Genomic DNA, 13,711 nt, shown 5'->3' on the forward strand with positions numbered 1-13,711 from the left:
ACACAAAGATTGTGCCACTTCACTCTATGTACAACATGAGATGTCCAGTGTCTGAATTATCACCAGCCTTAATATTACCACAGGGAAGAGTGGAACTGCTAAAACTACACACAGGACCACAGTGTTTTATTTCTTCTAGTATAGAATCCATAAAAAAAAATTTATTTTTTTTTTTCAAAAAAGCTCCAGCCACTATTTAGATCCCCAGGGAATTCTCTGTTGCGTCACATCTTTCTAGAGGTAGATTAAAGGGAAATTTTAAGTAAGATGACACAGTTGTTTTAATTCTATTATCCCTTAGGCTTGGGCATTAAGAAGTCAAATGACACCTACCTGCACACAGGTAGAGCATCTGCTCTCTCGGGAACTTGCAGAAATATTTTGTCATCTAAATGCTTTTTATTCAAACCCACAGAATTTGACTCTTAAATTTGTACCCCTGAGACACAAAGAGCCCTTTTTTTTTTTTTTAAAGTCAAGATGAAGAAAAACCCGTTCCCTCTGACAAAGCCGGTTTTAACACACAGCTTTAAAATTCTAAACCTTCAGTGTTTTCCAAGGGGCTGCACTGATCTCTCACAGTCCAGGCTGCAGGGTGGCCTTTAAATCAGCTGCTTTGCTGATTATTCATCCATAACACGAAGGGCTTTATGAAGATGGCTACAGAAACTGGGCTTAGGATCCATCTCAGGATGGTGACATTCGACCAGAGCAATTCTCAGCAGCTGTTTGAAAGGCTCAGACACCAAACAATTCCACCTGTTGTTGAAATTCCACCAGCAAGGAATGCAAGAAGCATCTGGAAGTCTGAACAAGACTCCAGGAAGTGCAAGGGTTAGGCAAGGAGAGATAGCACTGGTTTGAGAAAAGCCTCAGCTTGGTCATCCTCTCGTGACCCAGAGTTTCTTCCTGCCAGGCTCTGCTACTTACAGCAGTCACAAAGAGCATTCCTGCTTTATTCCAAGCACATGGTACAAAAAAAAAAAAAAAGATGTTTTGACTCAGTTTTCTCTTCTTTCCTCATTTCTTTCACAGCTGAAGGTAAAGTGTCAGCTAAAAAATACCCCTTGCCACAGCTGGATTTGCTCCATGGAAGATGGTATCCTACACATCCAACAGTTTGTCCTACTGAGCTGATGCTGTCGTTTGCAAGGGTTCTGGAAGTTGCTCTTGTGCCTCTCTACATCTTCAGGAAAAGTTCCCAACAGTCAATTCCTGTTTAGGAAGGAGGACTGAACCACAATGTCCAGGCTTCTCTCAGAGCTGCAGAGATGTAGCTCTGAACACAAAAAGCAGAGGGGTCAACTCATGCTGCTGTTCTTGTCTGGGAATCCAGCACTACCAGTGTCCTCCAAAGTGCTGCTCCTTATTGGAAAAACAGGCATCTCTGAAAGGGTAAGTCAGTGGCCCAAAGAGCTTTCATTCCAATTTTTGTCTTGCTTGAGTTTGCCTAAACTCAAGGAAAGTTTTCTTAATCAACTGATCCTTCAAGAGCCCTTGCAGGGCATCAGATGTACTTTGATGCTGGAAGGGGGGAGACCTAAATCACCAAAACCAGCACAAAATTCACCACAAAGGGTGAATCCTTTGAACCCAAGTCTCCCCGAAGAATATTCCTTTCTAAAGAAGAAACACTATTTACTATTTGTACAAATAATTTGTACATTTTAACAACCTTAGTCTTTCATCAGCGCTCCAAAGTCAGTCTCATATTGGGATTGTTTAAACCTACAGGTCTTCCCACAGACCCCATTCCTCCTGCAGCTCCTCACCAACTCATCCCTTGTCCTTCTCCAGCACCTGCTGCCCTTCCCTTCTGGGATCTCTGCTGACTCTCAGCCACTCCTTTCCCAGCACCACCAGCCACACCTCACCCCTCCCATGCAAACTGAAATTCTTCAGGGACAAGGGTTAAAACTCTTCCCTCAAAGGGACTCCAACCACTCCATAAATACCAGCTGGGGCTCCCAGCACCTCCATGTTAGAATAAGACCACTATCCCATGGAGTTAGGGAAGGAACCAGGGAACCCCTGTAATTAAGCATCTTGAGGGTCAACCAAAAACTGAAAACAGGGATCAAAATTCCATCTTTCATTTATCCTCACACTCCTACATCCTAAACACCCAGGAGAAGTGCTGTGCCACCAATTCATTCTGACACTAAGCACAAAAAAGCGAGACAAATTCCAGGATTAAATTATTCCCTATCAGAACACATTTAGTTTGGCAACTGGTTACAGCCAGAATGAACAAACCTCAATAATCCAGAGAATGAACTGTATTAATTAGCATGATAATATAATTAAGAGTGATCCAAGTTATTTGCTTTCAGATTGTCTTTTAGTACTCCACAGTACTAAAAGTCCATAGTCCATCACAGCAGCTCACACACTGTACTCAGGAGAGGCCACTATCTAAAACTCTAAGAAAAATATTTCAATTTATTGTTCACTTTAATTTAATAGATGATGATCAAGGAAGCATCTCATTTTTCATTTTCAGCTTTGAAAACAAATTGCTATTCCTTAGAAATCCAGTTATTTCCAACTGGCTGAAGCCTAGGAAGTCTCCTCTCTTGGAGGCAGTCACATTATTCCTTTTCATTAATGTTGCAACAACAGACACAATAGAACCAGTATCCAACAGACAAACAACAGCACTTATGTTACACTGACTCTGAAGTAATGAAGTGAAGGTACTGGAGAGGAATATTCCTGCTAGAAAATAATCTCACTTTGACCTTAACCCTTGCAGAGATGCTGTACCTGCTCTGATATTTAGTTATCTTGGAGCAGCAATTACCTTAGTGTTACTTCAGGGATTTTTCTTTTGTTGAGGACACCTCCATATGCCAGGACAGGAATCCCTCTCATGTTACCCCTTGGAGTATTTCCTTACACTGTTGGCACTTCAGCAGATTCTATTTCAGAGCAGCCCTCGACTCCCAGAACCCCCTTTGAACCAGCACTTCAGGGCACTCAACACTGACCCTTCACAAGAGCCCCCTCTGGAGGGGTGTGATCCCCAGGGTGCAGATTTTCACACTGATTTTCAGGTGTCATTATCTGCCCTGTACATGAATAAAAACGTCTCACTAAAGGTACCTGAAACAAAGTTTTGGTTCCACCTTTCAAAAGGTCCTGTCCATTCCACAACTGAAGCTGTGTGAGGGACTGGAGCCTCACCATACCCTGAAGGCAGGGCCTTACCACCCACAGGACTCACCAGGGCATTGCATCCCAATTATGACTTACTCCATTCTTTTTCACTTTAAAGCCATGGGAGGAATATTAACTAAATTGCACAGCAATCACTTCAGAACACATTATTTGAAAATTGTGGGTAATAATATAATTTGCCCAGGCTCTTGAAAGATCCCAGCTGTTTAATAAACATGAAAAACTTACCTCCCAACCAGCCTGACAGGACCTCTTTGCCCAGTTTCTCTTTATCCTCCAACACAAGGACTTCTAGCAGTCCCTGTAGCTACCAGTGCAAACATGAGAATGCCACAAATCAAGCCAGGCTGAACCAAAAATTTGATCCAAATTTTTCATATCACTTCCAAATCATCATCCCTGGCAGTAGCTTCCTTAGAGGAGACAGTCACAGCAAAACCACTGAGGTTCCAGCAATCAGGAATCCACAGGTAAAATTTCTGACACCAGAAGAACAATACGGACAAGCAACAAGGAGAGTATTTGCAAGAACATGGAGGAGAGTTCTAAAAAAATGGGTTTTTTTGTTTTTTTTTTGTTTTTTTTAAATGTTCAGTATTTCTGCTTACTGTTACACAAATGTGTTATGTATGAGAACCAGAATCAGAATTCGGCCCACTTCAGTTTGCCAGACTAAAGGAAATTCAGTGTTTGAGGCTCTTGAGGAACTAAGTCACTGAAGTTCTTTGAGACAGTTTCTTGCTTGTTTAATCTAATCAAACAAACATTTCAGACAAGACCATTTCATCAGTTTTTGACTGCAGCCACCACCTTACATAACACCATTCAGTACTGTTAGAGGAATCATTTCAGAAATATGAGCAACAAACCCAGGTAACAGCAGTAAGACAGACAAATGCAGGTGAATCCCGTACACAAGTTCATGACAGATGAAGTAACACTCCACTAATTCAGGAAATGAAGACATTGTTTTTAAAAGCTCTTCAGTACCTGTCACTTGACTTCTGTTGCCTCAGGAAATAAAAAAAACACACCAGGCAAGACACAACAGGGAGCTTTGAGCTTCACAGTCTTAAGTTGAGCTGAAAAAAAAATTGTATTTAAGGAGACCTCACCCTTTCTTCAGAAACTAAAGCAAGTCCAAACACCTTTTTTGGCCAAACAAGATAAAGACAGCTTTCTCCTGGGAAAAGTCTTGGCAGGACATCAAGTTGAAAGAATTTTATACACTGATATCAGAAGTTTAGCCAGCTTAAAAGCCAGAGACTCCAAAGCCAAAGAGCAATGTATTCCATGTGTTACTCAAGAAAGGTGCTGAAATATATTCCCCCACCACCCTCTTTTTTAGTTGAAAGTATTTTTTTTCCAGGCCTTTGTGAGTTTGGATATGAAAACATTTGTTCACAAGAGGGAATTTTAACCTTGTAACACACCACAGAAGTCTACAAGATACACACCAAAATAAGAAATACTCTGCTTAGCAGTAGCATTTCCTAGAATTCAAACAAAGGCACACAGCAGGTTAAATTCTTCAGCTACAGAGTCAAAAGCCACTGCAAAACCAGACCCTATTTTTCCTTTAGATGTAACTGATGTAGCATCAAATGTATTAAATCCTGACACAAGTCAAATGGATCACAATTCATCAGCTACATGCACAGAGCCACCGTTCTGCCCCAAAGGATTTCCAGACCGAGCAGGCACAGGCCTCATATACAACAATCACTTCTTGAATTAACTGTTACAAAAACTACCACCAAAAGGTGACCTCTTGTAACAAATTAATATCTAAAAGAGCATTAGCTTACTGCAAACACTACAAAATAGTGGAACATTCCTAGGACACCAGGGACTGCTGTGGGGTCGACAAGTATATAATCTCTCATGAACATCCACGGATTTCACTGCAACCTCTAAACTCCCCCAAGAAGTTCCCCAAGAAGAACTTTGTGGAAAAGACTCGTGAAAAACATCATCATCACTAGCTCCCTTCAGCACTTCCAGCCTTTCCCCCTTCCAAGCAGGAACAGCACAATGGGGTAAAGCAGAGCTTGGAATCTCCACCACCACAGCTAAATGCAGCCAAAAAGAGAACTCAATTTTTTATTTTTGCTTTACATTTCCAAGCATCTCCCATTTGATACCATGGTAAACTGAATGGTTAACGAAATTATTTGCTCTTTTTAACTCAATGTTTACATCAAAAAGCATTCAAATACAGAGTCTTAAGTAAACTACTGCAACAACAATATTGATGCTTCTAATAAAGAATAACAAAAAGAGCTCAATCCAAGGCATTACTAAGTAGTTCAGTATTTTTCAGTTTGCCTAATTGAACAATTTTTTGGCTTAGCAGAACATTCACAAAAGAAAGAAATCAAAATAAAACTGACTTCTATTTCCAGTTCAACTGCTGACTGACAGGTCTCAAGGCAGCCTTTGATTTTCCAACAATCTTCTGACTACACTAGGAGGATTATGTTTACTTACCACAGAGAAAGCTGAGATTTGAGAAGCATAAAGTGCTGCAGAGAGAGAAATAGAGGTGCTGAGTAGTAGTACTCCACAGAAAAAGAAAGAAAACTGGTTATTTTAAACAAGAAGTTTATTTAAACAACAAGACGCTTTACTTGAAGGGAAAACTATCTAGAACTTTTTTTCCTTTTTTTTTTTTAAAGAGTAATTTACCCCTACTTAGACAGAGATTGCTCTACATGTAACAGCTACGTACAAAAAAGTTATAAAATTGCCCTTGGTTTTACAATGATAAAGAAAAACATTGAAATTATCCAATCAAACAAGGTATGCAAGGTTTTTGTTTTTAAACAGTGAGAGCAAAATAACTTACTGGAATATAAAGATAAAAGTAGAAGGAGCATGCCACTAACGGAGAGAGGGGCATTTTCACAGAACCAGTTTGTTTTCCCACCCCATCTCCATTAAATGTTGATCAAAACATACCATTGGCCATTTAGTTAAAAAAAATATGCATTATGTCTGTGCACGTCACCAGTTACTTTATGTACAATAGAAGGAATAGGAAAAAAATCAGAGAGAAGAGAGAAAACTATACTGCAGTAGTCAGGATGTGGCTGAACCAAGTCTCATTTTTCTAATTGTGAAGTGTTGCCTGCGGGAGCACAGTTCTGGAGAGGAAAGTAGCAGGTTCTTTTTGTGTTTTTGTTTTAGTAAACTCCTCCTGTTTGCTGCTGGAACACATCAATTGTATCTTCATCCTCCATTTCCAACTAGAGCAGAAAAGAGAAAAAAAGGCTTTCAGCTCTTCTCAGATCCCTGCCACAGGCTGGGTTGTTCTTGCAGTTCCTATCTTTGTGTTTACTTTTTAACCAGACCAGCCCCACTCCCCTCCACCATCACCCCTTGGTACATTTAACCTCACTAACTCAAAAGCAAAGAAACTGCAGGGAAAGAAAATGCCAGCTCCTAACTGCTGTCCTGGAATGAATTCCAGTGTTAACTTCACAGTGCATTGCATGACTCCTATGGAAGAGGTTCATAATATTTTATTTCTGTTGCCTGCTTTGCCACTGCATCTTTGTTCTCCTATTTCCTCCCTCAGTTTACCTTAGAACACTGCCACAATTCCACTGGGCTGCTGCTGTTCAAACGTGCAAATGGCTACAGCACTGAAGAAGCAGACTGGAATTAAGGCCTCTTCCCAGCCAGGCAGTAAAACCAAGGATCAGCAAGCACAAAAAAAATTGAAAACTCTTTACATGTAGCCATGTGACAAACTGCCAGTGAGGAACAGCAATACTTCATTTTTAGAATTCTCTTTTCTTACTGTAAATTTTTTACAGTTAATACTCCTGGGATGTTTGTGTCCCCTACTGACAAAATCTCTACCAAGACTGAAGGAGCTGCTATAACTAATGCAGGTTTTATTTCTAAATAGTCTCAACTGTTGTTCAGGAAATCAAACTGGTCTAAGGCATTTACCACAGCTATATATAGACTGATACTGAGCTTCAGCAAAACATGGATGGAGAGAAAAGCACTCTTTTGCCTCAATTATCAATAGTCCAAGTTAAAAAGTCACATAGGCTGTGGACATAAGAGGCACATTCTTTGAAGCAACAGCTTAGAAAATCAGACCTAAAAACAAGAGTCTCTTATTTCATAACAAGTGGTTCTGAACAGCAGATAAAACTGTATCACTTGGACAGGCTGGTTAAGCACAGCTATGTGGAGAAGTACAGAAAAATACTCAAGAATCACAGTGAACTATTCTGTTCTTGGAATGTCCCCTGTTCAGCCACTTAGAGACTGAAAATTTTCCATAAAAATTTTGGGAAAACCCCAAAATTTTCCTATGCTGCTGAAACAGCTTCAAATTACAAACAACAGAAAATTACGTTTGTATTATATATTGTATTTTGCAAGCTTGCAAACAGGATCTCTGATAACATCCTGGCAAGCTTTTATGTAAAAGATATAGCCACTGCTTCAAGAAAAACTCAATTCTTAACTTACCATCCTTACCACAGAGCCATGACTCAATAAAGTGACAGTTTTACAGGACCCACCATCTGTACACTGCACTTAATTTTCTTATTACAGTGACAGAGACTTATTACTCAAAACACTAGATAAAATCCTGAATTCTAATAATTCTAAACTAGTTACACCAAAATAATGGTAAAAAAAAATATCCAGTTCTATCACTGACATATACATTTACACAAGTATTTTATAGGAAACAGAAGCATCAATTCCTGCAGCAAACTTGCAGGGTTTTTTTGCAGTTCTTAAGCCTTGTTTTTGCTGGTTACCTGTGCAGGTGTGTCTGTCTCATTAATTGGCTGCCCATCGAACCGGAATCTGATTTGCCTCATTGACAACCCCTGGACAAAGAGAAGCAACACAAAGGGATGTTAAGTCTGGTGTAAAAGCACTCACTGGTTTGCTCTTGAACTTGTCACTGAATTGCAGCACAATCATTAAAAGCCACCATAATGCAGGACAGAGTTTTTGTACTCCCCTCATGCCCTGACTTTGAGGCATTTCACTCCAAATCCCTGCAATCTGTTTTGTATTAAACCTTGCATTGTGTCCAGCAACCCAGAGAAGCAACAGTGCCCCCACTGACTGAGAGTTAAAATAAAGCCATTCCTGGTACACTCCAAAGGCCAGGAGGTTTATTGTGCTTTTGAATAATTCACTGACAAAACAGATGCGACACTCCAGGTAACAAATGCCAAACAGTGATATTCAATACTCCTTTCTGATCTTCCCCAAAACCAAAAGGTATTCTAAAATATTTTTCCCAGAAATGAAACAATAATATTAATCTTCAGCAGCAAAGAGTAAGAAATGGGAGCTTTTTATGTCGAATTCCTATTATCGAGAAATCAAATGTTTTTCCATGCACAGATGGAACTTCCAAATAAAATAAAGGAACCTTCTACTGCCAGTAGTATTTTGAATAAGCATTTATACCACACAACATTCATTTTGCTGACCTCTTCCATCCCTGTAATACTTCTCATTCTCACCTGAGCCAACGGATTGGAAAACATAACTTGGGAGCAACAACTCCTTTTACTGATAATATCAGCTAAAAAAAAAATCAATAGTCAGTTTTCAAAGGTATTTTAGAGAACACCACATTCTGCAGGAGAAGGTGAATGACATTTGGGGATACAACCAGAGCCTTGGTCTCTACTTCCTTCCCAGTTCTGTCTGTTCCCTCTGGAGTATCTAAATATCCAAGAAGCCTCGTTGGGTTTTGAAACCAATCCAGTGGATTGCAGGGTCGTGCTTTGGCATCTCTGAGTTAGAACAGAAGCCTTCACTTAGCTTTGCAAGAGCGGATGTAACACACAAAGGAAAACAATGTAGTAATTATTTTTGAGGAGCAGATTTGTCAGGAAAACATATTTTAATAAATACAAGTAAACTTTTTCATTAACTTAATACTTCACAGCAAAATGCCTCCTCTAGCAGGACTGAGACTCTGCAGTGTTCACTCAGAGCATCCTCTGGTCTAAGAAAACTGTGTGGCTCAGTGACAAGGCAGCAACACTTTTCTGCACAGCAACATTTGGTTGGAGCCCCTCTTCTCTGACATTATGTTACTTAAAATACGTATTTCCTATTCCCAAAGTGATGTTTATTGCAGGTTCCTGACAGCTTTACATGCTAAATAAATGTCAGCTGAAACATACTGAAAAGTTCTACTTTGGTGGGATTGGTGTCCACAAAACACTGAGTTTATGTTCCATGGATGATTTTTTCACCACTTAAAATAATCACAAGTAGTCTTCATCTTCTAAACAGATCATTCAAGGTTTAGTTACTTCCATTTTAGGTCTACTACACACACTAAATGATTTTCATTCTTTAAAGCTGCCAAATCCTCTACTGTACCACCTCTCCAAAGTGAAATCTGAAGTCCACAGCTGAAGGATTTTAAGCCTGAGTGTACCTAGTTAGGTAAATAAATACATTAATAAAATCTAACTTTTAGAGACGTGCAGAACAAATGCTTTTAAACAAAGTTTGAGAGGCACCTAAGAAATAAAATGTAAAGACAACTCCATCTCCACAGAAATATTCTTTGGATAGCTACCAGCTTAAAACTGAAATCAGAACAAATCTCTCCCACTCTCAAGATTTACTAATATTTTCCTCCAATTGATGTCTGGGGGTTTTTTGCTAGTTTTGTTTTTGAGTGTTTGTTTTGGTTTTTTTTCTAAGCAGAGTAGACATTTTGGTGAGAAGTTCTAGAATCTTACTTTTGCTTGTTTTCAAAGTATGAATGGTTACTTCTCATTTCCCAGGATTTTACAGACAAATAGCCACTCCTCAAACTCCCAAAAAGACAGATACAACTGGACTTTATGACTGGAAAAAGCAACACACGGTGATTTGCAAAACATAACAAGATTTTGTATGACTGAGGTAGGAAAAACAAGCTCACAGGTTCAAGCATTCACTAATTTATCCCCAGAACACTCACTCAAGAACATATTCACATGTTCAGTAAGAGCTGATTTTTCTCTTTATTCATATCCTATTGTGGCACAGGGTAAGCCAAAGAGGTTTTACCACTCTGTGGGTGAACTGCAGTTTGTTTTTCTTGGTGATTAAATACTTTATTCTGACTTCACTTGTATTCAACAGTATAATTGAATATTTCTGGGTTTTAAAAATAAATAAATAAATTTCCAAATTCTGAACACTTTTGTAGAGCTGGAACTTTTTAAAGGCAGACAGTCATTAAAAAAAAAAAAATCATGGAGAGCAGAGACAAAATTTTCCTCATCAAAAGCTTCAGAAGAAAATGTTCCACAGGAATACTCAAACAGGTGTTGTTAAAACTTGTAATAGCTGCCTGCAGCTGCCACCACACCAACAAAATACATGGGTTTTGTCCCTCAGAGGATTAATTTGTCAACTAAGCCACAAGAGAAAAACCAAGGTCATCATTAAATGGAGAAGCTCCTTCTCAAACTAGATATCCTCTCATGTCAATACAGTAATACTGAGATAATAAATCACAAGTCAGTGACCAGACCAAGAAGTTACTCAGAGCTATAAAAACCCCTGATTATCACTCAACCCTCTCTCCTGAGTTCATATCAAACCCACCCTTTCCACGCTGATATTTCTGAGCAATAGAGCAGCAGTTGCCTCCCAACAGCCTCCACCTATAAATGCAGATTTCACAGATAACAACCCATCTTTATTTCACTCATTTCCTGTCACAACCCTCTCAGTCCCCCCTGTTAACAGACCCTCAGGACAATACACTTTCCACAACACAATTAGTTTCTGTTAAATCTCTACCATTTTGCATATTTACATAGTTTTAAGACTGCAAGTGTCTTCATCTATCCCTGTGGGGATCACTGTCCCCCAGACACCGGTTCTCCTGAGATCATACCTGTCGTTCACAATAGGCTTTCATTAGTTTACTAAGTGGTGTGTGCCTCTTAATCTTAAACTGCACCACAGACCCATCTTGCCCTGCCACCTTCAGATTAATGTGGTCATTGTTTTCAGTCTTCACTCCTTCCTGTGGAGGAAATAAAAGGGAAAAAAAAAAAATAACCAACACTTTTTTTAGAAGGTACGAAACAAGAAGTTAACATTTTACCAAAGTGCAACAGGTCATTAAAAAAGGAGGAAATAAAGATACTACAGCTGTTCACTGACTTGAAACCTTGAGAAGAATATAAAGGTCAGGAGTTTTTATTTGAAAATGTAAAGAAAAAAGCCACGTACAAAAAAAAACAAAAACAAACCCAACCCGAAATCCTACTGATATTAGCTGTCATTGTGGAGACTGGCAGAGTAGCAATGAAGAGTTACTAGGCCAGTCGTATAACAGATTAAAAAAAAAAAGTTATTTCTATCAAGGGCACGATAATATGCAACAGTGTTGCCAATGAAAGGGATGAAGTTATCTGTGTTATATCAACGATCTGTTATAACGTTGTTCTGTGTTATAACTGTGATCCCAACCAGCAGCGAGGCTCCTTCTCGCAGTATCTCAAACTTTTTCCTACCGGTTGAGGTACTTCTGAAGAAAACTTTCAAGATACTTTAAAGGGCTGTGTTTGAAAAGGTGACAAAACCTGAAGCCTCCCCTTCAGAAGAGGTTTAAGAAACCCCCCCTAACAAGCAGCCCGACCCTCCCGCTCCCTTTGGGAGGGGAAAACTGCGGAGGAGCGACTTCCAGCTGGGTCCCTCGTGTTCTGGGGAGCAGGGAAGGGGATCCAGCCCGTCCCGTTCGGGGGGTACCCGGCACCCACATCCCACAGCTCAGCTTTGTTTTCCCTCTTCCCTGCGCGCCGGGTCCCGCCATGTGTCCGCTCCGCGCCCTCCGCCACTTCGAACTCGGGTTAAAAATTGCGGGGGGAGAAAAAGATATTAAAAAAAAATTAAAATGAGAGGAAAAAAAACACCCCCAAACTATCCAACCCCTCGTCCGTGTCCCTGTTAATTCTCGCGGTGGGGAGCGGGGCCCCCGCGCCCTCCCGGCCCGAAGCGGGGCTGGAGGCAGCACAAAGGGGCCGGAGCCGAGCGGGGACCGTGTGGGCAGCGGCGGCCGGGGCGGCCACGGGGATGCTGCGGCCGAGCGGCGGCAGCAGGAGGAGGAGGAGGAGGAGGAGGAGGAGGAGGAAGGCAGCAACAACCGCCTCCAGACCTGCCTCTCTCCCCGCGGAGGGCGGGAAGGCGGCCCGGGCTCGCCCCCCCCTCCCCGGGGATCCCCCGCCCGCCCCGGGAGCCGCGGCCGCGGCCCCCCCCCAGCCCGCGCAGGAAAATGGCGCGCAAAGGCGGCGCGGGGGCCGCGGGCCGGGGCCGCCGCCTGAGGGGCCGAGCGCGGCGGCGGGAGCGGCGGAGCGCGCCGGCCTCACCTTGGGCTTCTCGTCGGCCATGGCGAGTCGGCGATGCGGGGGCGGCTCGGAGCGCGCACAAAGGGGGGGCAGAGCCGGCCGAGCGCGGCGGAGAGAGGGAGAGAGAGGGACAGAGAGAGGGGAAGGCGGGGGGGGCCGGGAGCGCGCACGCACAGCCGCGGGACCGCGCCTTGCCCCCGTGCGTGCGCGTCCCCGCCGCGCTCTCCCCCTCCCCCCTTCCCGAGCGCGTCCCCGCCGCCCATTGGGCCCCGGCGCGCGGGGAGGGGGCGGGGCCAGGCCCGGGCGGGGGGAGGGGGGGCAGGAGGGAGGAGGGGAAGGGAGGGGGAAGGGAGCGCGCGCGCGCCCCGCGGCCGTTACATAACGCGGCGGCGGCGGGAGGGGAGGGGCGCGCGCGCGCCCCCGGGCCCGCGCTGCCCGCGCGCTGCGTGCGCGCGCCCCCGCCCCGCCCCGCGCGGCGGGCATTGTCCTCCGCAAAATGGCCGCCGGGCCGCCCTCACGGTCCCCTCAGCGCCTCGCGCCCTTCCCCAACACTCCTTCCCCCGGCGATCCCCCTCGTGTATGACCTCCTCAAATACTAAATCTCCCCAAAGCCGACTCGCCACAACCCTATCAGTGCCCCCTCAGCACCTCATGCCACTCTCCCCCCACACACACACCTTCCTCTGAGGATCCTTCTTGTCTCACCCTCATCTTGGGCCTCCTCATATTTTAAATCTCAAAGCTGCCCAGCCGCCCACCAGTGCCCCACACAGTGTTCTCCCCACACACACCTTCCCCATACCATCCCCAGCCCGACTGAACGGGCTGCCAGGGAGATGGTGGAGTCCCTGTCCCTGGAGGTGTTCAAGGAAAGGCTGGACATGGCACTCAGGGCCCTGCTGTGGTTGACATGGTGCTGGATCATAGGTTGGACTTGATGATCTCAGAGGTCTTTTCCAACCCAATTGATTCTGTGATCCCTCTCATCTCAGCCTTGTCCTGGGCCTCCTCAAATCTTCCCCCCCGCTCATGTCTTTGCTGTGTTACGGGTGACACTGATGGAGGCTCCGGGGTCTGGCACCCACACGGTGCCCTCCAAACCCCCTGGGCTGCCCCGGTGAGGGAGAGGTGCAGTGTCTGCTGAGGGAACAGAGTCCCTGCCACAT

General features: G+C 43.5%; 1 protein-coding gene across 3 annotated transcripts; it reads right to left on the reverse strand.

Moving 5' to 3' along the window:
• Positions 1-5,268: 5,268 nt before the first annotated feature.
• Positions 5,269-13,360, reverse strand: SUMO2 (small ubiquitin-like modifier 2). Of its 3 annotated transcripts, none has more exons than XM_027654452.1 (4): positions 13,337-13,360; positions 11,090-11,221; positions 7,974-8,045; positions 5,269-6,428 (listed from the first exon to the last, which is right to left on the reverse strand). In XM_027654452.1, the coding sequence occupies exons 1-4, from the start codon at positions 13,343-13,345 to the stop codon at positions 6,366-6,368; spliced, it is 276 nt and encodes a 91-aa protein (XP_027510253.1). In that variant the 5' UTR covers positions 13,346-13,360; the 3' UTR covers positions 5,269-6,365. The 3 variants fall into 3 exon arrangements, with proteins under 3 accessions (XP_027510253.1, XP_027510251.1, XP_027510252.1); XM_027654450.1 differs by lacking the exon at positions 13,337-13,360 and adding an exon at positions 12,567-12,758; XM_027654451.1 differs by lacking the exon at positions 13,337-13,360 and adding an exon at positions 11,993-12,084.
• Positions 13,361-13,711: the final 351 nt, after the last annotated feature.

The sequence above is a fragment of the Corapipo altera genome, unplaced genomic scaffold, assembly GCF_003945725.1.
Source record: "Corapipo altera isolate COAL_440 unplaced genomic scaffold, ASM394572v1 343, whole genome shotgun sequence".
NCBI lineage: Eukaryota > Metazoa > Chordata > Aves > Passeriformes > Pipridae > Corapipo > Corapipo altera.

Bases quoted from the DNA above. Each gene is read 5' to 3' on its own strand.
- SUMO2 (XM_027654450.1), bottom strand. From the start codon at position 12,587: ATGGCCGACGAGAAGCCCAAG. The intron at 11,222-12,566 runs GTGAGGCCGGCG...TTTCCTCCACAG, and splicing joins TGGCCGACGAGAAGCCCAAG to GAAGGAGTGAAGACTGAAAA. The intron at 8,046-11,089 runs GTATGATCTCAG...CTCTTTGTCCAG, and splicing joins AAGCCTATTGTGAACGACAG to GGGTTGTCAATGAGGCAAAT.